This window comes from Oncorhynchus masou, chromosome 31 (genome assembly GCF_036934945.1).
Source record: "Oncorhynchus masou masou isolate Uvic2021 chromosome 31, UVic_Omas_1.1, whole genome shotgun sequence".
Taxonomy (NCBI): Eukaryota; Metazoa; Chordata; class Actinopteri; order Salmoniformes; family Salmonidae; genus Oncorhynchus; species Oncorhynchus masou.
In genome coordinates this window covers 6,010,972-6,034,950 of record NC_088242.1, presented here as the reverse complement: position 1 = coordinate 6,034,950, position 23,979 = coordinate 6,010,972, and the positions used below count along the sequence as shown (strand labels likewise).

Genomic DNA, 23,979 nt, shown 5'->3' with positions numbered 1-23,979 from the left:
GAGCGTTTTAAAAACGCAATAGGTTTAGCTACCTAAGATGAACCCAAGAAAGCTGTAGATCAGTGTGAGTATCACACTTCTTAAAACGGCGGAAAGATTTGAGTCATTCAGACAGAACGATGTTTAAAATTATTTCCTATCCTCGCTCTCCATGTTCGATATTATTATGCACATTTAAAGATTGGTAGCAAATGTCTTTGCCATTTGAGCTAGTTATCATAGTAGCAGTAAACAGTAGCAAGTGATATGAGCGGAGTTGCAGCCTCGCACGATCCAATCGCAGTAGTAGGATACATGTTACAACCCTCCCATTTCTTGACAAACAGCTGAACTAGCCAATTGAGTTGTTTGGAATTTCATCCTGACAGCGGAGTTGTTTAGAGATGCGTCCTGACAGCTGAACAGTTTCTTCTTCTCCCATCACGGAAAATGACATAATATACTGAACAAAAATATAATCACAACATGCAACCATTTGAAAAGATTTTAAGAGTTACAGTTAATCAATTAGGTCCTAATCTATGGATTACACATGACTGGGAATACAGATATACATCTATTGGTCACAGATACCTTTAATAAAAAGGTAGGGCCGTGGATCAGAAAACCAGTCAGTATCTGGTGTGACCACCATTTGCCTCATGCAGCACGACACATCTCTTTCGCATAGAATTGATCAGGCTGTTGATTGTGGTCTGTGCGAAGTTGCTGGTTATTGGCGGGAACTGGAACTCGGTGTCGTGCACATCGATCCAGAGCATCCCAAACATGCTTAATGAGTGACATGTCTGGTGAGTATGCAGGCCATGGAAGAACTGGGACATGTTCAGCTTCCAGGAATTGTGTCCAGATCCTTGCGCCATGGTGCCGTGCATTATCATGCTGAAACATGAGGTGATGGTGGCGGATGAATGGCACGACAATGGGCCTCAGGATCTCGTAATTGTCTCTGCATTCAAATTTCCATCGCTAAAATCAATTGTGTTCATTGTCCGATACCTGCCCAGACCATACCATAACCCCACCTCCACCATGGGGCCCTCTGTTTACAACTTTGACATCAGCAAACACCATACCATAACCCCACCTCCACCATGGGGACCCTCTGTTTACAACTTTGACATCAGCAAATCGCTATACACGTGGTCTGCTGTTGTGAGGCCGGTTGGACGTACAGCCAATTTATCTAATACAACCTTGGAGGCGGCTTATGGTAGAGAAATTAACATGTAATTCTCTGGCAACAGCTCTGGTGGACCTTCCTGCAGTCAGCATACCAATTGCTGCTCCCTCAACTTGAAACATCTGTGGTGTTGTTTGACAAAACTACACATTTTAGAGTGAGCTTTTATTGTCCCCAGGACAAGGTGCACCTGTGTAATGATCATGCTGTTTAATAAGCTTCTTGATGTGACACACCTGTTAGGTGGATGGATTATCTTGGCAAAGGTGAAATGCTCACTAACTGTGATGTAAACAAAGTTGTGCATCAAATTTGAGAGAAATCAGCTTTTTGTGCGTATGGAACATTTCTGGGATCTTTTATTTCAACTCATGAAACATGGGACCAACACTTTACATGTTGCGTTGTATATTTTGTTCAGTTTTGTTCCCTTGATCACTAAATCATGACGTTACGTTGAACCTATTTGCATTAAATAGATGTTATTTTATATTCTCTATATTCTCTTTACATATTGAATGATATTGAATATCGGCCTAAAATATCACCCATCGATCGGCCTCCTTGACCCCCAAAAATCATTATCGGCATCGGCCCTAAACAAATCCATATCAGTCGTTCTCAAGGTTGTGTGTGTGTGTGTGTGGTGTGGTGTGTGTGGTGTGTGTGGTGTGGTGTAATTAGCCTTGTGAGTTTAACTGTCAGTGACTGTGTTCAGAGCTCTGCACGGCTGGACCCTGGTTAGTATCTCTCTGACTGTGTTCTTGTATAAAATACTCTGTCTCAGTGACTGGTTAAATAAAGATTCAATTTAAAAAAAATACATGCTCTGTCTGTCTGTCTCTGTCTGTCTCTGTCTGTCTCTGTCTGTCTCTGTCTGTCTCTGTCTGTCTCTGTCTCTCTCTGTCTGTCTCTGTCTCTCTCTGTCTCTCTCTGTCTGTCTCTGTCTCTCTCTGTCTCTCTCTGTCTCTCTCTGTCTCTCTCTGTCTCTCTCTCGCTCTCTCTGTCTCTCTCTGTCTCTCTCTGTCTCTCTCGCTAGGGATGAGGAGATCAGGGAGAAGTGTGGAGAGGATGCTGTGCACTACCTCTCCTTCCAGAGGCACATCATTGGTCTGCTGGTGGTGGTGGGCGTGCTCTCAGTGGCCATCGTCCTGCCCGTCAACTTCTCAGGAAACCTATTGGGTGAGCGGGGTTTAGGGGACGGGACTTCAGGAAACACCTGAGAGACAAACACTGGGATGGTGGCCATGACGACATCATAAATGGCGCCTCCCCCCTCCCCTTCCATGTAGTGCACTTGTTTTGATCAGGGCCCTGTCGGTCTTGCCTCGTTAAATAAAAAATAAAATAAAACTTAAGAAGTTGTTTAGTTCAGATCTGTTGGGTGTATAGGACCTTTGAGGTTGTAGTTATAGTTTGAATTGTGCCTATTTTAACTTCGGTGGCTCGAGGGGTTATATCGTTGTAGTTTCCATCTACAAGCGTTCCGCTGCACTCGCATTAACATCTGCTAACAGTGTGTATGTGACCAATAAAATTAGATTTGATTTGATCTCATCAAAGTGGAGGCTCAGACTCCTGTCCTGTGGGCTCATATATCATATATACTAGTCTATCTCCTGTTTCTGTAGTGAGACAGCTTGATGTACCAGGACACCCCCTGGACAGGACACTAGTCTATCTCCTGTTTCTGTAGTGAGACTGCTTGATGTACCAGGACACCCCCTGGACAGGACACTAGTCTATCTCCTGTTTCTGTAGTGAGACAGCTTGATGTACCAGGACACCCCCTGGACAGGACACTAGTCTATCTCCTGTTTCTGTAGTGAGGCAGCTTGATGTACAGGACACCCCCTGGACAGGACACTAGTCTATCTCCTGTTTCTGTAGTGAGACAGCTTGATGTACCAGGACACCTCCTGGACAAGACACTAGTCTACCTCCTGTTTCTGTAGTGAGACAGCTTGATGTACCAGGACACCCCCTGGACAGGACACTAGTCTACCTCCTGTTTCTGTAGTAAGACAGCTTGATGTACCAGGACACCCCCTGGACAGGACACTAGTCTATCTCCTGTTTCTGTAGTGAGACAGCTTGATGTACCAGGACACCCCCTGGACAGGACACTAGTCTATCTCCTGTTTCTGTAGTGAGACAGCGTGATGTACAGGACACCCCCTGGACAGGACACTAGTCTATTTCCTGTTTCTGTAGTGAGACAGCTTGATGTACCAGGACACCCCCTGGACAGGACACTAGTCTATCTCCTGTTTCTGTAGTGAGACAGCTTGATGTACAGGACACCTCCTGGACAGGACACTAGTCTATCTCCTGTTTCTGTAGTGAGACAGCTTGATGTACCAGGACACCCCCTGGACAGGACACTAGTCTATCTCCTGTTTCTGTAGTGAGACAGCTTGATGTACCAGGACACCCCCTGGACAGGACACTAGTCTATCTCCTGTTTCTGTAGTGAGACAGCTTGATGTACAGGACACCCCCTGGACAGGACACTAGTCTATCTCCTGTTTCTGTAGCAGCTTGATGTAGCAGGACACCTCCTGGACAGGACACTAGTCTATCTCCTGTTTCTGTAGCAGCTTGATGTACCAGGACACCCCCTGGACAAGACACTAGTCTATCTCCTGTTTCTGTAGCAGCTTGATGTAGCAGGACACCTCCTGGACAGGACACTAGTCTATCTTAGGGCCGTACCCCCAATCCATCTCCTTTCATGCCAAGCAGAGGAGCATCGGGTCCCATTTTTCTTTTTTTTAGTCTTTGTTATGACTTGACCGGGGATTGAACCCCCAACCTTCCAATCTCAGGGTGGACACTAACCACAAGGCCCTTGTGTTAATAAGATAAAGACCTAGAGGTAATTCTAGAAGTGGTGTTATTAGATTACAGACAAACCACCATTAATTACTATCAATGTTCTCCTATGTAGAAAAAGCTGTGGTCATGCAGGGTGGATTGGACTGAAGCCATTTTAAATATATTCTGTGTATCACATGAATTGAATCAGCTCCTTGTGGATTCATTTCCTCACTTTCATATAAAAACCAGAAACCACCACAACCTCATCTGAAGACAAAGATGCTGAAACCCACCCATAGATATATAATGTTCTAGAACGTACAGTACATTCACATTCAATAACCCACCCATAGAAATATAATGAACTAGAACGTACAGTACATTCAATAACCCACCCATAGAAATATAATGAACTAGAACGTACAGTACATTCCCATTAAATAACCCACCCATAGAAATATAATGAACTAGAACGTACATTCGCATTCAATAACCCACCCATAGAAATATAATGAACTAGAACGTACAGTACATTCCCTTTTAATAACCCACCCATAGAAATATAATGAACTAGATTGTACAGTACATTCCCTTTTAATAACCCACCCATAGAAATATAATGAACTAGAACGTACAGTACATTCCCATTAAATAACCCACCCATAGAAATATAATGAACTAGAACGTACATTCAACAGCGTAATGTCCCGTTATTCTCCTGTTTCTACCCTCTGACCTAACCATTTTTCCCAAACAGAAAATGATGCCTACAGTTTTGGACGCACCACTTTAGCCAATCTGGATGCCAAGTGAGTGATTCTACAATAGTGCTTTATTTAGGTTTCAATTACAGAAGGAATGGTTGGTGTCTGACTGCCTGTCTGTCTGACTAACTGTCTGTCTGACTAACTGTCTGTCTGACTAACTGTCTGTCTGACTAACTGTCTGTCTGACTAACTGTCTGTCTGTCTGACTAACTGTCTGCCTGTCTAACTGCCTGTCTGTCTGCCTGCCTGCCTGACTGACTGTCTAACTGTCTGCCTGTCTGACTAACTGTCTGTCTTGTCTTTCTGCCTGCCTGTCTGTCTGACTAATTGCCTGTATGTCTGCCTGTCTTTCTGCCTGTCTGTCTTTCTGCCTGCCTGTCTGTCTGACTAACTGTCTGCCTGTCTGACTAACTGTCTGTCTGTCTTTCTGCCTGCCTGTCTGTCTGTCTGCTTGCCTGTCTGTCTGACTAACTGTCTGTGTGTCTGTTTCTGCCCCCCCCCCCCCCCCTCTCAGTAACATGCTGCTGTGGCTCCACACCACCTTTGCGTTCCTCTACCTGTTGCTGACCGTGTACAGCATGAGACGGCACACCTCCAAGATGCACTACAGAGAGGACGATCTGGTGGGTGGTATGAACACACACACACACACACACACACACACACACACACACACCTCCAAGATGCACTACACCTCCAAGATGCACTACAGAGAGGACGATCTGGTGGGTGGTATGAACACACACACACACACACACACACACACACACACACACACACCTCCAAGATGCACTACAGAGAGGACGATCTGGTGGGTGGTATGAGCACACACACACACACACACACACCTCCAAGATGCACTACAGAGAGGACGATCTGGTGGGTGGTATGAGCACACACACACACACACCTCCAAGATGCACTACAGAGAGGACGATCTGGTGGGTGGTATGAACACACACACACACACACCACCCATGTCCTAAATGTCCCTCCACTACCTGGAGGCAGGCTGTAGATATACCAGGTCAATGTGAAAACGACACTGTATCTTCATCTTTTTGCTCTTTGTTTATTCTTAGGTGAAGCGCACTTTATTTGTCAACGGGATCTCCAAGTATGCAGAGGAGAAGCACATCAAGCAACACTTTGAGTAAGTCCTGTCTGTTTCCTGTATCAAGCAACACTTTGAGTAAGTCCTGTCTGTTCCCTGTATCTGGCAACACTGAGTAAGTCCTGTCTGTTCCCTGTATCTGGCAACACTGAGTAAGTCCTGTCTGTTCCCTGTATCTGGCAACACTGAGTAAGTGCTGTCTGTTCCCTGTATCTGGCAACACTGAGTAAGTCCTGTCTGTTCCCTGTATCTGGCAACACTGAGTAAGTCCTGTCTGTTCCCTGTATCTGGCAACACTGAGTAAGTCCTGTCTGTTCCCTGTATCTGGCAACACTGAGTAAGTCCTGTCTGTTCCCTGTATCTGGCAACACTGAGTAAGTCCTGTCTGTTTCCTGTATCTGGCAACACTGAGTAAGTCCTGTCTGTTCCCTGTATCTGGCAACACTGAGTAAGTCCTGTCTGTTCCCTGTATCTGGCAACACTGAGTAAGTCCTGTCTGTTCCCTGTATCTGGCAACACTGAGTAAGTCCTGTCTGTTCCCTGTATCTGGCAACACTGAGTAAGTCCTGTCTGTTCCCTGTATCTGGCAACACTGAGTAAGTCCTGTCTGTTCCCTGTATCTGGCAACACTGAGTAAGTCCTGTCTGTTCCCTGTATCTGGCAACACTGAGTAAGTCCTGTCTGTTTCCTGTATCTGGCAACACTGAGTAAGTCCTGTCTGTTCCCTGTATCTGGCAACACTGAGTAAGTCCTGTCTGTTTCCTGTATCTGGCAACACTGAGTAAGTCCTGTCTGTTTCCTGTATCTGGCAACACTGAGTAAGTGCTGTCTGTTCCCTGTATCTGGCAACACTGAGTAAGTCCTGTCTGTTTCCTGTATCTGGCAACACTGAGTAAGTCCTGTCTGTTCCCTGTATCTGGCAACACTGAGTAAGTCCTGTCTGTTCCCTGTATCTGGCAACACTGAGTAAGTCCTGTCTGTTCCCTGTATCTGGCAACACTGAGTAAGTCCTGTCTGTTTCCTGTATCTGGCAACACTGATTCACATCACAAGTGTCAATGGTTTCTTTCAGAATTTATCCCTTGGGGAAAAAACTATACTAATCACATTAATGTAGTCTCTCTGAGAGTAGTCTCTCTACAGGGTTACATTAATGGAGTCTCTCTACAGGGTTACATTAATGGAGTCTCTCTACAGGGTTACATTAATGGAGTCTCTCTACAGGGTTATATTAATGGAGTCTCTCTACAGGGTTACATTAATGGAGTCTCTACAGAGTTACATTAATGGAGTCTCTCTACAGGGTTACATTAATGGAGTCTCTCTACAGGGTTACATTAATGGAGTCTCTCTACAGGGTCACATTAATGGAGTCTCTCTACAGGGTTACATTAATGGAGTCTCTCTACAGGGTTATATTAATGGAGTCTCTACAGGGTTACATTAATGTAGTCTCTACAGGGTTATATTAATGGAGTCTCTCTACAGGGTTACATTAATGGAGTCTCTCTACAGGGTTATATTAATGGAGTCTCTCTACAGGGTTACATTAATGGAGTCTCTCTACAGGGTTATATTAATGGAGTCTCTCTACAGGGTTACATTAATGGAGTCTCTCTACAGGGTTACATTAATGTAGTCTCTCTGAGAGTAGTCTGTCAACAGGGCTACATTATATTGACACCCATTCCCTCGTCAGTTGGGTAAGGCTTTACTTGTCCTGACCCTACCCCTGGTGTGTGTGTGTGTTTGTGTCCACGAGTCCCGGCACTATACAGACAATAGCAGGCCTATCTGTGTGATTGCTCCTAACAAAAAAAGCCTATGAGCTGAATCATGTGAGTCGTGTGTTAGGCTGTATTAGGGGCTGGGGGGGACACACTGGGAGGAACCGGGTCGTGGCTAGATCACAAAATAGTATTACACTAAATCTAATGTTGTTCACCACCACACTTCCTGTGTTCCAGAAATACCTCTTTCTCCTGTCGCCTCGTCTGTCTCTTCACATGTAAAGGAGTGAAGACCCATACTTGTGAGACAGAGAAATGTCAGAGAGAGACAGACTTCAGCCAGTGGGAGAGAGAGAGACTCCAGCCAGTGGGAGAAAGAGAGAGACAGACTTCAGCCAGTGGGAGAGAGAGAGAGAGAGAGACAGACTCCAGCCAGTGGGAGAGAGAGAGAGAGACTTCAGTCAGTGGGAGAGAGAGAGAGAGAGACTCCAGCCAGTGGGAGAGAGAGAGAGACTTCAGCCAGTGGGAGAGAGAGAGAGACAGACTCCAGCCAGTGGGAGAGAGAGAGAGACTTCAGCCAGTGGGAGAGAGAGAGAGAGACTCCAGCCAGTGGGAGAGAGAGAGAGAGACTCCAGCCAGTGGGAGAGAGAGAGACAGACTTCAGCCAGTGGGAGAGAGAGAGAGAGACTTCAGTCAGTGGGAGAGAGAGAGAGAGAGACTCCAGCCAGTGGGAGAGAGAGAGAGACAGACTCCAGCCAGTGGGAGAGAGAGAGAGAGAGACAGACTCCAGCCAGTGGGAGAGAGAGAGAGAGAGACTCCAGCCAGTGGGAGAGAGAGAGAGAGACTCCAGCCAGTGGGAGAGAGAGAGAGAGAGACTTCAGCCAGTGGGAGAGAGAGAGAGACAGACTCCAGCCAGTGGGAGAGAGAGAGACTTCAGCCAGTGGGAGAGAGAGAGACAGACTCCAGCCAGTGGGAGAGAGAGACAGACTCCAGCCAGTGGGAGAGAGAGACAGACTCCAGCCAGTGGAGAGAGAGAGAGAGAGAGACAGACTCCAGCCAGTGGGAGAGAGAGAGAGAGAGAGACAGACTTCAGCCAGTGGGAGAAAGAGAGAGAGAGACTTCAGCCAGTGGGAGAAAGAGAGAGAGAGACTTCAGCCAGTGGGAGAAAGAGAGAGAGACTTCAGCCAGTGGGAGAGAGAGAGACAGACTCCAGCCAGTGGGAGAGAGAGAGAGAGACAGACTCCAGCCAGTGGGGAGAGAGAGAGACAGACTTCAGCCAGTGGGGAGAGAGAGAGAGACTCCAGCCAGTGGGAGAGAGAGACAGACTTCAGCCAGTGGGAGAGAGAGAGACAGACTTCAGCCAGTGGGAGAGAGAGAGACAGACTCCAGCCAGTGGGAGAAAGAGAGAGAGACAGACTCCAGCCAGTGGGAGAGAGAGAGAGAGACAGACTCCAGCCAGTGGGAGAAAGAGAGAGACAGACTCCAGCCAGTGGGAGAGAGAGAGAGACAGACTCCAGCCAGTGGGAGAAAGAGAGAGACAGACTCCAGCCAGTGGGAGAGAGAGAGAGACAGACTCCAGCCAGTGGGAGAAAGAGAGAGAGACAGACTCCAGCCAGTGGGAGAGAGAGAGACAGACTTCAGCCAGTGGGAGAGAGAGAGACAGACTCCAGCCAGTGGGAGAGAGAGAGAGACAGACTTCAGCCAGTGGGAGAGAGAGACAGACTCCAGCCAGTGGGGAGAGAGAGAGAGAGAGACAGACTCCAGCCAGTGGGAGAGAGAGAGAGACAGACTTCAGCCAGTGGGAGAAAGAGAGAGACAGACTTCAGCCAGTGGGAGAGAGAGAGAGACTTCAGCCAGTGGGAGAAAGAGAGAGAGACTTCAGCCAGTGGGAGAGAGAGAGACAGACTCCAGCCAGTGGGAGAGAGAGAGAGACAGACTCCAGCCAGTGGGAGAGAGAGAGAGACAGACTTCAGCCAGTGGGAGAGAGAGAGAGAGACTCCAGCCAGTGGGAGAAAGAGAGAGAGACTTCAGCCAGTGGGAGAGAGAGAGACAGACTTCAGCCAGTGGGAGAGAGAGAGAGAGAGAGAGACAGACTCCAGCCAGTGGGAGAGAGAGAGACAGACTTCAGCCAGTGGGAGAGAGAGAGAGAGACTCCAGCCAGTGGGAGAGAGAGAGACAGACTTCAGCCAGTGGTTTGGCCAGTAGCTGAGAGAGAGACCCACGTGAGGTTTGGCCAGTAGCCTAGAGAGAGACCCACGTGAGGTTTGGCCAGTAGCCTAGAGAGAGACCCACGTGAGGTTTGGCCAGTAGCCTAGAGAGAGACCCACGTGAGGTTTGGCCAGTAGCCTAGAGAGAGACCCACGTGAGATTTGGCTAGTAGCCTAGAGAGAGACCCACGTGAGATTTGGCCAGTAGCCTAGAGAGAGACCCACGTGAGGTTTGGCTAGTAGCCTAGAGAGAGACCCACGTGAGATTTGGCCAGTAGCCTAGAGAGAGACCCACATGAGGTTTGGCCAGTAGCCTAGAGAGAGACCCACGTGAGGTTTGGCCAGTAGCCTCAGAGAGAGACCCACGTGAGTTTTGGCCAGTAGCTTAGAGAGAGACCCACATGAGGTTTGGCCAGTAGCCTAGAGAGAGACCCACGTGAGGTTTGGCCAGTAGCCTCAGAGAGAGACCCACGTGAGTTTTGGCCAGTAGCTTAGAGAGAGACCCACATGAGGTTTGGCCAGTAGCCTAGAGAGAGACCCACGTGAGGTTTGGCCAGTAGCCTCAGAGAGAGACCCACGTGAGGTTTGGCCAGTAGCCTCAGAGAGAGACCCACATGAGGTTTGGCCAGTAGCTTAGAGAGAGACCCACATGAGGTTTGGCCAGTAGCTTAGAGAGAGACCCACATGAGGTTTGGCCAGTAGCCTAGAGAGAGACCCACGTGAGTTTTGGCCAGTAGCCTCAGAGAGAGACCCACGTGAGGTTTGGCCAGTAGCCTCAGAGAGAGACCCACATGAGGTTTGGCCAGTAGCTTAGAGAGAGACCCACATGAGGTTTGGCCAGTAGCCTAGAGAGAGACCCACGTGAGTTTTGGCCAGTAGCCTCAGAGAGAGACCCACGTGAGTTTTGGCCAGTAGCTTAGAGAGAGACCCACATGAGGTTTGGCCAGTAGCCTAGAGAGAGACCCACGTGAGGTTTGGCCAGTAGCCTCAGAGAGAGACCCACGTGAGGTTTGGCCAGTAGCCTAGAGAGAGACCCACGTGAGGTTTGGCCAGTAGCCTAGAGAGAGACCCACGTGAGGTTTGGCCAGTAGCCTAGAGAGAGACCCACGTGAGGTTTGGCCAGTAGCCTCAGAGAGAGACCCACGTGAGGTTTGGCCAGTAGCCTAGAGAGAGACCCACGTGAGGTTTGGCCAGTAGCCTAGAGAGAGACCCACGTGAGGTTTGGCCAGTAGCCTCAGAGAGAGACCCACGTGAGGTTTGGCCAGTAGCCTCAGAGAGAGACCCACGTGAGGTTTGGCCAGTAGCCTCAGAGAGAGACCCACGTGAGGTTTGGCCAGTAGCCTCAGAGAGAGACCCACGTGAGGTTTGGCCAGTAGCCTAGAGAGAGACCCACGTGAGGTTTGGCCAGTAGCCTCAGAGAGAGACCCACGTGAGGTTCGGCCAGTAGCCTCAGAGAGAGACAGAGAGCCATGTGTGACACCTTAGGACAGGAAACCAATGTAATTCATCCTATTGAATGTTTTTGATGTAATAAAATGTCATTGGATTACAGTCCTGTCCTGTAATAAAATGTCATTAGATCACTAGAATGAGGAAGCTGCATCATGTCCTCAATTTGACAGGCTTTTGTATGTGAATCTAATCCACTTCTCTGTCATCGTGTTGTCGTCCTGTACAGTTTAGTGGCTGTGGTCACTGTGACCATAGAAACAGAATGACTAGAACAGACATCGCCTTTCACATTAAAGGGCAACTCCACCACTTCTCAACCTCCTGTTCATTATCTCAGCACCAAACCAGTCTATATATCAAAACAGCATGTTTCTGTTCATTATCTCAGCACCACGCCAGTCTATATATCAAAACAGCATGTTTCTGTTTATTATCTCAGCACCACACCAGAGTCTATATATGCTTCTCTGTGACATCACAGGGTGGGGTTAAAAATAAAAAATAAACTGATTTTTCAAAACCAGCAATGGATTTCTAGTCCAAGGGAGGGTATTTCCTGTCTCTCTCCACAGTACTGCCAATCTCATGGTGTGTTTAACTTCTAGTCCAAGGGAGGGTATTTCCTGTCTCCACAGTACTGCCAATCTCATGGTGTGTTTAACTTGTTGCCGATGTCATCAGGTAGAGATTTTGAACTTCATATTTTTTTTCCTACAAAACATATAAATGTTCTGTTTTCGTTGACGCTGTTGGAGATAATGAGGTTGGAAAGTGGTGGAGTTTAACCTTTAACCTCCCGTGCTGGGTGGCCCTGTGTCCGAGTTGAGTGTACCTATGCGCGTACTCTCTAAATTCAGAGGTCTGAGACCTCTGGGTTATGGGCTAGGGGTTGGACACCTCCCCCATTCTAGTCATTCTATTTCTACGTCTGTGATACATGTGTTCCTCAGTCGGTAGAGCATGGTGCTTGGAAACGTCAAGGGTCGCGGGTTCAATTCCCGCAGGCTCAAACCACATGGGGGGGGATTATTGACGTGTGATTAAGTTGCTTTGGATCAAAGCGTCTGTTCAATAGCAATATATTATAGTACCGAGACATCAGAGAGACTTTCGCCAGCGAGGGGTTCGAAAGACCTGCTGGAGACTTCGACATACAGATTTCTCTGTTTCTATAACTTTAATCTTTCCCATCTCGTCTGTGTCTCTTCCACCTGTCTGTCTCTCCGTACAGACAGGCCTATGAAAACTGCTGTGTTCTCGAGGCTCGTATCTGCTACGATGTGGCCAAGCTGATGTCGCTCAACTCAGAAAGGTACGTTGTTTCTCTGCTTGACTGTCACTGTCTGTAGCAATACCATAGGACTCAACTAGGATATAACCCAGTTTTTTTTTGCATGGACATTGCCATTTGAGGGATTCCACCATTTTAAAGTAGTCAACTTGGTGGGGATTCCTATTGGTTGGGAGCGGTCAGCCAATGTTTTTCAAATTGGGTACTATGGTTTGTAAATGGCTTTAAGCTATATCGCTGCCATCTAGTGGCCACAATATATAAATTACACAAGATTTGTTTCAGCACTTCAGCACTGCAAGTGGCGGTAAATCATCAATATTAACGTTACACTTTTATCAACCAAAGAACAATACAAAAATGGACTACTTTAAAATGGAGATGGCCTAAACGTCGCTGCCCGTGCTGTGTCACAGATTCAAAGACGAGACCTCTTGTGTATTTGGTCATGTGATATGATCATGCGTGCTGTCATGTGACATGGTCATGTGTTCTGTAAACAGGAAGAAGACCGCGCGTAGCAAGAAGTTCTTTACAGACCTACAGTCCAAGGAGCACATCCCCACCATGATCAACCCCAAACCCTGTGGTCATCTCTGCTGTTGCATCATCAAGGGCTGTGAGCAGGTGGGACGTCTCAAATTATACCAGAGACATACCCCCGAGATCTGAGAGTCTATGATATGTCCAACCCCTAGCCCATAACCCAGAGATCTGAGAGTCTATGATGTGTCCAACCCCTAGCCCATAACCCAGAGATCTGAGAGTCTATGATGTGTCCAACCCCTAGCCCATAACCCAGAGATCTGAGAGTCTATGATATGTGTCCAACCCATAACCCAGAGATCTGAGAGTCTATGATATGTCCAACCCCTAGCCCATAACCCAGAGATCTGAGAGTCTATGATATGTCCAACCCCTAGCCCATAACCCAGAGGTTGAGGTGTCCAACCCCTAGCCCATAACCCAGAGATCTGAGAGTCTATGATGTGTCCAACCCCTAGCCCATACCCCCGAGATCTGAGAGTCTATGATGTGTCCAACCCCTAACCCATACCCCCGAGATCTGAGAGTCTATGATATGTGTCCAACCCCTAGCCCATAACCCAGAGATCTGAGAGTCTATGATATGTGTCCAACCCCTAGCCCATAACCCAGAGATCTGAGAGTCTATGATATGTCCAACCCCAAGCCCATAACCCAGAGATCTGAGAGTCTATGATATGTCCAACCCCTAGCCCATAACCCAGAGATCTGAGAGTCTATGATGTGTCCAACCCCTAGCCCATAACCCAGAGATCTGAGAGTTTATGATGTGTGTCCAACCCCAAGCCCATAACCCAGAGATCTGAGAGTCTATGATATGTCCAACCCCAAGCCCATAACCCAGAGATCTGAATCTATGATATGTGTCCAACCCCTAGCCCATACCCCCGAGATCTGAGAGTCTATGATATGTTTCCAACCCTTAGCCCATAACCCAGAGGTCTAGGCTAGGTGTGCCACCCCTAGCCCATAACCCAGAGGTCGAGGTGTCCAACCCCTAGCCCATAACCCAGAGGTCGAGGTGTCCAACCCCTAGCCCATATCCCAGAGGTCTAGGCTAGGTGTCCCACCCCTAGCCCATAACCCAAAGGTTGAGGTGTCCAACCCCTAGCCCATAACCCAGAGGTCGAGGTGTCCAACCCCTAGCCCATAACCCAGAGGTCGAGGTGTCCAACCCCTAGCCCATAACCCAGAGGTCGAGGTGTCCAACCCCTAGCCCATAACCCAGAGGTCGAGGTGTCCAACCCCTAGCCCATAACCCAGAGGTCGAGGTGTCCAACCCCTAGCCCATAACCCAGAGGTCGAGGTGTCCAACCCCTAGCCCATAACCCAGAGGTCTAGGCTAGGTGTCCAACCCCTAGCCCATAACCCAGAGGTCTAGGCTAGGTGTCCAACCCCTAGCCCATAACCCAGAGGTCTAGGCTAGGTGTCCAACCCCTAGCCCATAACACAGAGGTCTAGGCTAGGTGTCCAACCCCTAGCCCATAACCCAAAGGTCTAGGTGTCCAACCCCTAGCCCATAACTCAAAGGTCTAGGTGTCCAACCCCTAGTCCATAACCCAGAGGTCTAGGCTAGGTGTCCAACCCCTACACCAAACTAGAAGCCACCTAACTAACCATCTCTATTCTACAGGAGGAGGCAGTTAGTTATTACACCAAGCTGGAGTCCAAGCTGAAGGAGGAGTACAGGAAGGAGAAAGAGAAGGTCAACAGTAAACCACTGGGAATGGCCTTCGTTACCTTCCAGAACGAAGCCATGACCGCTATGTAAGACAGAGTGTCTTTGTATCAGTGAGAGAGTGAGACAGTATATGTGTGGATTTGTGACGGAAATACAAGGAATGAGATGTTAAGTGGGAATGTTATTGGGAATGGTGGTGTTAGTGGGAATGGTGGTGTTAGTGGGAATGGTGGTGTTATTGGGAATGGTGGTGTTAGTGGGAATGGTGGTGTTAGTGGGAATGGTGGTGTTAGTGGGAATGGTGGTGTTAGTGGGAATGGTGGTGTTAGTGGGAATGGTGGTGGTAGTGGGAATGGTAGTGTTAGTGGGAATGGTGGTGTTAGTGGGAATGGTGGTGTTAGTGGGAATGGCGGTGTTAGTGGGAATGGCGGTGTTAGTGGGAATGGCGGTGTTAGTGGGAATGGCGGTGTTAGTGGGAATGGCGGTGTTAGTGGGAATGGCGGTGTTAGTGGGAATGGTGGTGGGAATGGTGGTGTTAGTGGGAATGGTAGTGTTAGTGGGAATGGTAGTGTTAGTGGGAATGGTAGTGTTAGTGGGAATGGTGGTGGTAGTGGGAATGGTAGTGGGAATGGTGGTGGGAATGGGTTGTTAGTTGGAATGTTAGGTGGGAATGGTTATATATTTGTTGTCCCTAATTCCCATTCTTCCAAGTCGCGTTCATCACTCTGCTATTGGAGTTGTCTTGTTGTGCGTGTTGTAGCCATTAATCAAGGCATCTTTGTACATGTTCCCCTGTTCAGTATCCTGAAGGACTACAATGCGTGTAAGTGTCAGGGCTGCCACTGTCGGAGGGAACCCAGGTCTTCTTCCTTCAGCCAGCACCTTCACACCTATTCCTGGACGGTCGGTTACGCACCAGACCCACAGAACGTCTACTGGTGAGAACACACACACACACACACAGAGGATGGGATCCTCCCGAATCCTTTGGGTTCCTGGATCCTTTCACAGCATTATAAGGCTGCGTTGAGACAATGACTTAACAATGACCCAGGTCCAGCTCAGTTAATCCCTACCGTCATCTTAATGCTTCAGTACATCTACATTATCCCAGGGGCGTCGGTAGACACAATGTAAGTAACCTAATTTATGGCCCTGATTGCCTCTGCTGATCCGACAGCTATTGTCTGCAGTAATCATGTGCCTATAAACCAGAGTTATACTGTTAGCACTGAGGGGGTGTGTCCTAGTCGGAAGACCACTAGGGGGTGTGTCCTAGTCGGAAGACCTCTCAGGGGGTGTGTCCTAGTCGGAAGACCTCTCAGGGGGTGTGTCCTAGTCGGAAGACCTCTCAGGGGGTGTGTCCTAGTCGGAAGACCACTAGGGGGTGTGTCCTAGTCGGAAGACCTCTCAGGGGGTGTGTCCTAGTCGGAAGACCTCTCAGGGGGTGTGTCCTAGTCGGAAGACCTCTCAGGGGGTGTGTCCTAGTCGGAAGACCAATGAGGTGGTGTGTCCTAGTCGGGAAGACCACTGAGGGGGTGTGTCCTAGTCGGAAGACCACTGAGGGGGTGTGTCCTAGTCGGAAGACCACTGAGGGGGTGTGTCCTAGTCGGAAGACCACTGAGGGGGTGTGTCCTAGTCGGAAGACCACTGAGGGGGTGTGTCCTAGTCGGAAGACCACTGAGGGGGTGTTTCCTAGTCGGAAGACCACTGAGGGGGTGTGTCTTAGTCGGAAGACTACTGAGTGGGTGTGTCCTAGTCGGAAGACCACTGAGGGGGTGTGTCCTAGTCGGAAGACCACTGAGGGGGTGTTTCCTAGTCGGAAGACCACTGAGGGGGTGTGTCCTAATAGGAAGACCACTGAGGGGGTGTGTCCTAGTCGGAAGACTACTGAGTGGGTGTGTCCTAGTCGGAAGACTACTGAGTGGGTGTGTCCTAGTCGGAAGACTACTGAGGGGGTGTGTCCTAGTAGGAAGACCACTGAGGGGGTGTGTCCTAGTAGGAAGACCACTGAGGGGGTGTGTCCTAGTAGGAAGACCACTGAGGGGGTGTGTCCTAGTAGGAAGACCACTGAGGGGGTGTGTCCTAGTAGGAAGACCACTGTGTGCAGCTCACCCTGCACTAACATAAACAACATGAGCTTGTCTACCAATGAAAACAATCAAGCATCCCAGAAAAGTGCTAAAATTGGCCCACGTTAACATATGTAGCTTAAACAAGGTTCATGAAATCAATAACTCAATAACTTCAATAACAGATGACATTCATATCTGAAACTCACTGAGATAATTCCTTTGATACAGTGGGAGCAATACAAGGTTATAAAATCTACAAAAAAGACAGAAATGTCAAAGGTGGAGGTGTTGCCATTTATATTCCTGTGAAGCTTAGAGACGAACGCTCTAACCACTAGGCTACCTGCTGGTTACTAGTCCAACGCTCTAACCACTAGGCTACCTGCTGGTTACTAGTCCAACGCTCTAACCACTAGGCTACCTGCTGGTTACTAGTCCAACGCTCTAACCACTAGGCTACCTGCTGGTTACTAGTCCAACGCTCTAACCACTAGGCTACCTGCTGGTTACTAGTCCAACGCTCTAACCACTAGGCTACCTGCTGGTTACTAGTCCAACGCTCTAACCACTAGGCTACCTGCTGGTTACTAGTCCAACGCTCTAACCACTAGGCTACCTGCTGGTTACTAGTCCAACGCTCTAACCACTAGGCTCCCTGCTGGTTACTAGTCCAACGCTCTAACCACTAGGCTACCTGCTGGTTACTGGTCCAACGCTCTAACCACTAGGCTACCTGCTGGTTACTGGTCCAACGCTCTAACCACTAGGCTACCTGCTGGTTACTAGTCCAACACTCTACCCACTAGGCTACCTGCTGGTTACTAGTCCAACGCTCTAACCACTAGGCTATCTGCCCCCTCTACGCTCTAACCACTAGGCTACCTACCCCCTCTACGCTCTAACCACTAGGCTGCCCTGCCCCCTCTACGCTCTAACCACTAGGCTGCCCTGCCCCCTCTACACTCTAACCACTAGGCTACCCTGCCACCTCTACACTCTAACCACTAGGCTGCCCTGCCCCCTCTACACTCTAACCACTAGGCTCCCCTGCCCCCTCTACGCTCTAACCACTAGGCTGCCCTGCCCCTCTACGCTCTAACCACTAGGCTGCCCTGCCCCCTCTACGCTCTAACCACTAGGCTACCCTGCCCCCTCTACACTCTAACCACTAGGTTACCTGCCCCCTCTACACTCTAACCACTAGGCTGCCCTGCCCCCTCTACACTCTAACCACTAGGCTGCCCTGCCCCCTCTACACTCTAACCACTAGGCTGCCCTGCCCCCTCTACACTCTAACCACTAGGCTGCCCTGCCACCTCTACACTCTAACCACTAGGCTACCTGCCTCCTCTACACTCTAACCACTAGGCTACCCTGCCACCTCTACACTCTAACCACTAGGCTACCCTGCCACCTCTACACTCTAACCACTAGGCTACCCTGCCACCTCTACACTCTAACCACTAGGCTACCTGCCGCCTCTACACTCTAACCACTAGGCTACCCTGCCACCTCTACACTCTAACCACTAGGCTACCCTGCCACCTCTACACTCTAACCACTAGACTACCCTGCCACCTCTACACTCTAACCACTAGGCTACCTGCCACCTCTACACTCTAACCACTAGGCTACCCTGCCACCTCTACACTCTAACCACTAGGCTACCTGCCGCCTCTACACTCTAACCACTAGGCTACCCTGCCACCTCTACACTCTAACCACTAGGCTACCCTGCCACCTCTACACTCTAACCACTAGGCTACCCTGCCGCCTCTACACTCTAACCACTAGGCTACCTGCCGCCTCTACACTCTAACCACTAGGCTACCCTGCCGCCTCTACACTCTAACCACTAGGCTACCCTGCCACCTCTACACTCTAACCACTAGGCTACCTGCCGCCTCTACACTCTAACCACTAGGCTACCCTGCCACCTCTACACTCTAACCACTAGGCTACCCTGCCACCTCTACACTCTAACCACTAGGCTACCCCACTGCCCCAAATGGGTAATATATGTGGTGTCAACAGAAAGGCATATTTTCTGGGTGATTGAAATATTCATCAGGCTGCCCACTCAAGAGAAGCTTCAAACTGCAACCAGTGCCTGCAACCTGGTTCAGGTTATCAGTCAACCTACCAGGGTATTTACAAACAGCACAGGAATGACATCATCAACATGTATTGATCACATCTTTACCAATGCTGCAGAAATGTGCTCTAAAGCAGTATCCAGATCCATCAGACGTAGTGATCACAATATAGTAGCCATGTCTAGGAAAACCACAGTTCCAAAGGCTGGGCCTAATATGGTGTATAAGAGGTCAGGCTGGGCCTAATATAGTGTATAAGAGGTCAGGCTGGGCCTCATATAGTGTATAAGAGGTCAGGCTGGGCCTAATATAGTGTATAAGAGGTCAGGCTGGGCCTCATATAGTGTATAAGAGGTCAGGCTGGGCCTAATATAGTGTATAAGAGGTCAGGCTGGGCCTAATATAGTGTATAAGAGGTCAGGCTGGGCCTAATATAGTGTATAAGAGGACAGGCTGGGCTAATATAGTGTATAAGAGGTCAGCCTGGGCCTAATATAGTGTATAAGAGGTCAGGCTGGGCCTAATATAGTGTATAAGAGGTCAGGCTGGGCCTAATATAGTGTATAAGAGGTCAGCCTGGGCCTAATATAGTGTATAAGAGGTCAGGCTGGGCCTAATATAGTGTATAAGAGGTCAGGCTGGGCCTAATATAGTGTATAGGAGGTCAGGCTGGGCCTAATATAGTGTATAAGAGGTCAGGCTGGGCCTAATATAGTGTATAAGAGGTCAGGCTGGGCCTCATATAGTGTATAAGAGGTCAGGCTGGGCCTCATATAGTGTATAAGAGGTCAGGCTGGGCCTAATATAGTGTATAAGAGGACAGGCTGGGCCTAATATAGTGTATAAGAGGTCAGGCTGGGCCTCATATAGTGTATAAGAGGTCAGGCTGGGCCTAATATAGTGTATGAGGTCAGGCTGGGCCTAATATAGTGTATAAGAGGTCAGGCTGGGCCTAATATAGTGTATAAGAGGTCAGGCTGGGCCTAATATAGTGTATGAGGTCAGCCTGGGCCTCATATAGTGTATAAGAGGTCAGGCTGGGCCTAATATAGTGTATAAGAGGTCAGGCTGGGCCTAATATAGTGTATAAGAGGTCAGGCTGGGCCTAATATAGTGTATGAGAGGTCAGGCTGGGCCTAATATAGTGTATAAGAGGTCAGGCTGGGCCTAATATAGTGTATAAGAGGTCAGGCTGGGCCTAATATAGTGTAAGAGGTCAGCCTGGGCCTCATATAGTGTATAAGAGGTCAGGCTGGGCCTAATATAGTGTATGAGGTCAGCCTGGGCCTCATATAGTGTATAAGAGGTCAGGCTGGGCCTAATATAGTGTATAAGAGGTCAGGCTGGGCCTAATATAGTGTATAAGAGGTCAGGCTGGGCCTAATATAGTGTATAAGAGGTCAGGCTGGGCCTAATATAGTGTATAAGAGGTCAGGCTGGGCCTAATATAGTGTATAAGAGGTCAGGCTGGGCCTAATATAGTGTATAAGAGGTCAGGCTGGGCCTAATATAGTGTATAAGAGGTCAGGCTGGGCCTAATATAGTGTAAGAGGTCAGCCTGGGCCTCATATAGTGTATAAGAGGTCAGGCTGGGCCTAATATAGTGTATAAGAGGTCAGGCTGGGCCTCATATAGTGTATAAGAGGTCAGGCTGGGCCTCCTATAGTGTATAAGAGGTCAGGCTGGGCCTCCTATAGTGTATAAGAGGTCAGGCTGGGCCTCCTATAGTGTATAAGAGGTCAGCCTGGGCCTCATATAGTGTATAAGAGGTCAGGCTGGGCCTCATATAGTGTATAAGAGGTCAGGCTGGGCCTCATATAGTGTATAAGAGGACAGGCTGGGCCTAATATAGTGTATAAGAGGACAGGCTGGGCCTCATATAGTGTATAAGAGGTCAGGCTGGGCCTAATATAGTGTATAAGAGGTCAGGCTGGGCCTAATGTAGTGTATAGGACGTCAGGCTGGGCCTCATATATTGTATAAGAGATCAGGCTGGGCCTAATATAGTGTATAAGAGGTCAGGCTGGGCCTAATATAGTGTATAAGAGGTCAGGCTGGGCCTCATATAGTGTATAGGAGGTCAGGCTGGGCCTCATATAGTGTATAGGAGGTCAGGCTGGGCCTCATATAGTGTATAAGAGGACAGGCTGGGCCTCATATAGTGTATAAGAGGTCAGGCTGGGCCTAATATAGTGTATAAGAGGTCAGGCTGGGTCTAATATAGTGTATGAGGTCAGGCTGGGCCTCATATAGTGTATGAGAGGTCAGGCTGGGCCTCATATAGTGTATAAGAGGTCAGGCTGGGCCTCATATAGTGTATAAGAGGTCAGGCTGGGCCTCATATAGTGTATAAGAGGTCAGGCTGGGCCTCATATAGTGTATAAGAGGTCAGGCTGGGCCTCATATAGTGTATAAGAGGTCAGGCTGGGCCTCATATAGTGTATAGGAGGTCAGGCTGGGCCTAATATAGTGTATAAGAGGTCAGGCTGGGCCTATTATAGTGTATGAGAGGTCAGGCTGGGCCTAATATAGTGTATGAGAGGTCAGGCAGGGCCTAATGTAGTGTATAGGAGGTCAGGCTGGGCCTCATATAGTGTATAAGAGGTCAGGCTGGGCCTACTATAGTGTATAAGAGGTCAGGCTGGGCCTCATATAGTGTATAAGAGGTCAGGCTGGGCCTCATATAGTGTATAAGAGGACAGGCTGGGCCTAATATAGTGTATAAGAGGACAGGCTGGGCCTCATATAGTGTATAAGAGGTCAGGCTGGGCCTAATATAGTGTATAAGAGTTCAGGCTCGGCCTAATGTAGTGTATTGGACGTCAGGCTGGGCCTCATATATTGTATAAGAGATCAGGCTGGGCCTAATATAGTGTATAAGAGGTCAGGCTGGGCCTAATATAGTGTATAAGAGGTCAGGCTGGGCCTCATATAGTGTATAGGAGGTCAGGCTGGGCCTCATATAGTGTATAGGAGGTCAGGCTGGGCCTCATATAGTGTATAAGAGGTCAGGCTGGGCCTAATATAGTGTATAAGAGGTCAGGCTGGGCCTAATATAGTGTATAAGAGGTCATACAAGAAGTTTAGTAGTGATTCATATGTTGATGATGTAAAGAATATGTGCTGGTCTGTGGTGTGTAATGAGGAGCAACCAGACGCTGCTGGTCTGTGGTGTGTAATGAGGAGCAACCAGACGCTGCTGGTCTGTGGTGTGTAATGAGGAGCAACCAGACGCTGCTGGTCTGTGGTGTGTAATGAGGAGCAACCAGACGCTGCTGGTCTGTGGTGTGTAATGATGAGCAACCAGACGCTGCTGGTCTGTGGTGTGTAATGAGGAGCAACCAGACGCTGCACTTCACACATTTATGAAACTACTTATTCCAGTTACTAATAAGCACCCATTAATAAAATGACTGTAATAACTGTTAAATCCCCTTGAGGAATTAAAACATGGTGTGGTTGAAGGGATGAGGCAGAAGGACTGGAAAAAAAGTCTGGCTGCACAACCGATTGGCAAGCCTACTGCAAACTGAGAAATCATGTGACTAAACTGAATAAAAAGAAGAAGAAACTAAACTATGAAACAAAGATAAAATACATAAAGAATGATAGTAAAAAGCTTTGGAGCACCTTAAATTACATTTTGGGCAAAAAGGCAAACTCAGCGCCATCATTCATTGAATCAGATGGCTCATTTACCACAAAACCTACTGATATTGAAAACGATTTAATTATTTTTTAATTGGCGAGATTAGCAAAGTTAGGTATCACATGATAGCAACGAACGCTGACACAACACATCCAAGTATATCTGACCAAATTATAAAAGACAAGCATTGTAATTTTGAATTCCGTAAAAGTAAGTGTAGAAGAGGTTGTCTATCGTTAATGACAAGCCACCGGGGTCTGACAATCTGGATGGAAAATTACTGAGGATCATATTGGACGATATTCCCACTCCTATTTGCCACATCTTCAATTTAAGCCTACTAGAGAGTGTGTGCCCTCAGGCCTGGAGGAAAGTTAAAGTCATTCCGCTACCTAAGAATAGTAAAGCCCCCTTTACTGGCTCAAATAGCCGACCAATCAGCCTGCTACCAATTCTTAATTAATAAACTTCTTGAAAAAAATGGTGTTTGACCAGATATGTTTATTTTACAGTAAACACATTGACAACAGACTTTCAGCTTATAGGGAAGGACATTCAACAAGCACACACAAATGACTGATGATTGGCTGAGAGAAATGTATGAGAGAAATATTTTCACGCCTACTTTATTAGACTTCAATGTGGCTTTAGACATTATCGCTTATAGTCTGCTGCTGGAAAAATGTATGTGTTATGGCTTTACACCCTCTGCTATATTGTGGATAGAGAGTGACCTGTCTAACAGAACACAGAGGGTGTTCTTTAATGGAAGCCTCTCCAACATAATCCAGGTAGAATCTGGAATTCCCCAGGGCAGCTGTCGAGGCCCCTTACTTTTTTCAATCTTTACTAACGACATGCCACTGGCTTTGAGTAAAGCCAGTGTGTCTATGCATGAGGATGACTCAACATTATACACGTCAGCTACTACAGCGACTGAAATGACTGCAACACTTAACAAAGAGCTGCAGTTGGTTTCATAATGGGTGGCAAGGAATAAGTTAGTCCTAAATATTTAAAAAGCTTTTTTGGGACAAATCATTCACTAAACCCTAAACCTCAACAAATGTTGTAATGAATAATGTGCAAGTTGAGGTGACTAAACTGCTTGGAGTAACCCTGGATTGTAAACTGTCATGGTCAAAACATATTGATACAACAGTAGCTAAGATGGGGAGAAGTCTGTCCATAATAAAGCGCTGCTCTGGCTTCTTAACAGTACTATCAACACGGCAGGTTCGACAGGTCCTAGTTTTGTTGCACCTGGACTACTGTTCAGTCGTGTGGTCAGGTGCCACAGAGGGACTTAGGAAAATTGCAATAGGCTCAGAACAGGGCAGCACGGTTGGCCCTTGGATGTACACAGGT

General features: G+C 48.0%; 1 protein-coding gene across 7 annotated transcripts in view; it reads left to right on the top strand.

Moving 5' to 3' along the window:
• Positions 1 to 23,979, top strand: part of LOC135523366 (CSC1-like protein 2) — a 123,349-nt gene that overhangs the window by 57,582 nt on the left and 41,788 nt on the right. For 5 of the 7 annotated variants that reach the window (XM_064949991.1, XM_064949994.1, XM_064949993.1 and 2 more), the window contains 8 exons: positions 2,223 to 2,365; positions 4,761 to 4,812; positions 5,285 to 5,393; positions 5,853 to 5,923; positions 12,505 to 12,585; positions 13,068 to 13,191; positions 14,744 to 14,877; positions 15,592 to 15,729. In XM_064949991.1, coding sequence (XP_064806063.1) covers positions 2,223 to 2,365; positions 4,761 to 4,812; positions 5,285 to 5,393; positions 5,853 to 5,923; positions 12,505 to 12,585; positions 13,068 to 13,191; positions 14,744 to 14,877; positions 15,592 to 15,729 — 852 coding nt within the window. Of the gene's footprint in view, positions 1 to 2,222; positions 2,366 to 4,760; positions 4,813 to 5,284; positions 5,394 to 5,514; positions 5,712 to 5,852; positions 5,924 to 5,951; positions 5,963 to 12,504; positions 12,586 to 13,067; positions 13,192 to 14,743; positions 14,878 to 15,591; positions 15,730 to 23,979 lie in introns of those variants that run through there. The other 2 variants (XM_064949995.1, XM_064949996.1) reach the window with 2 other exon arrangements.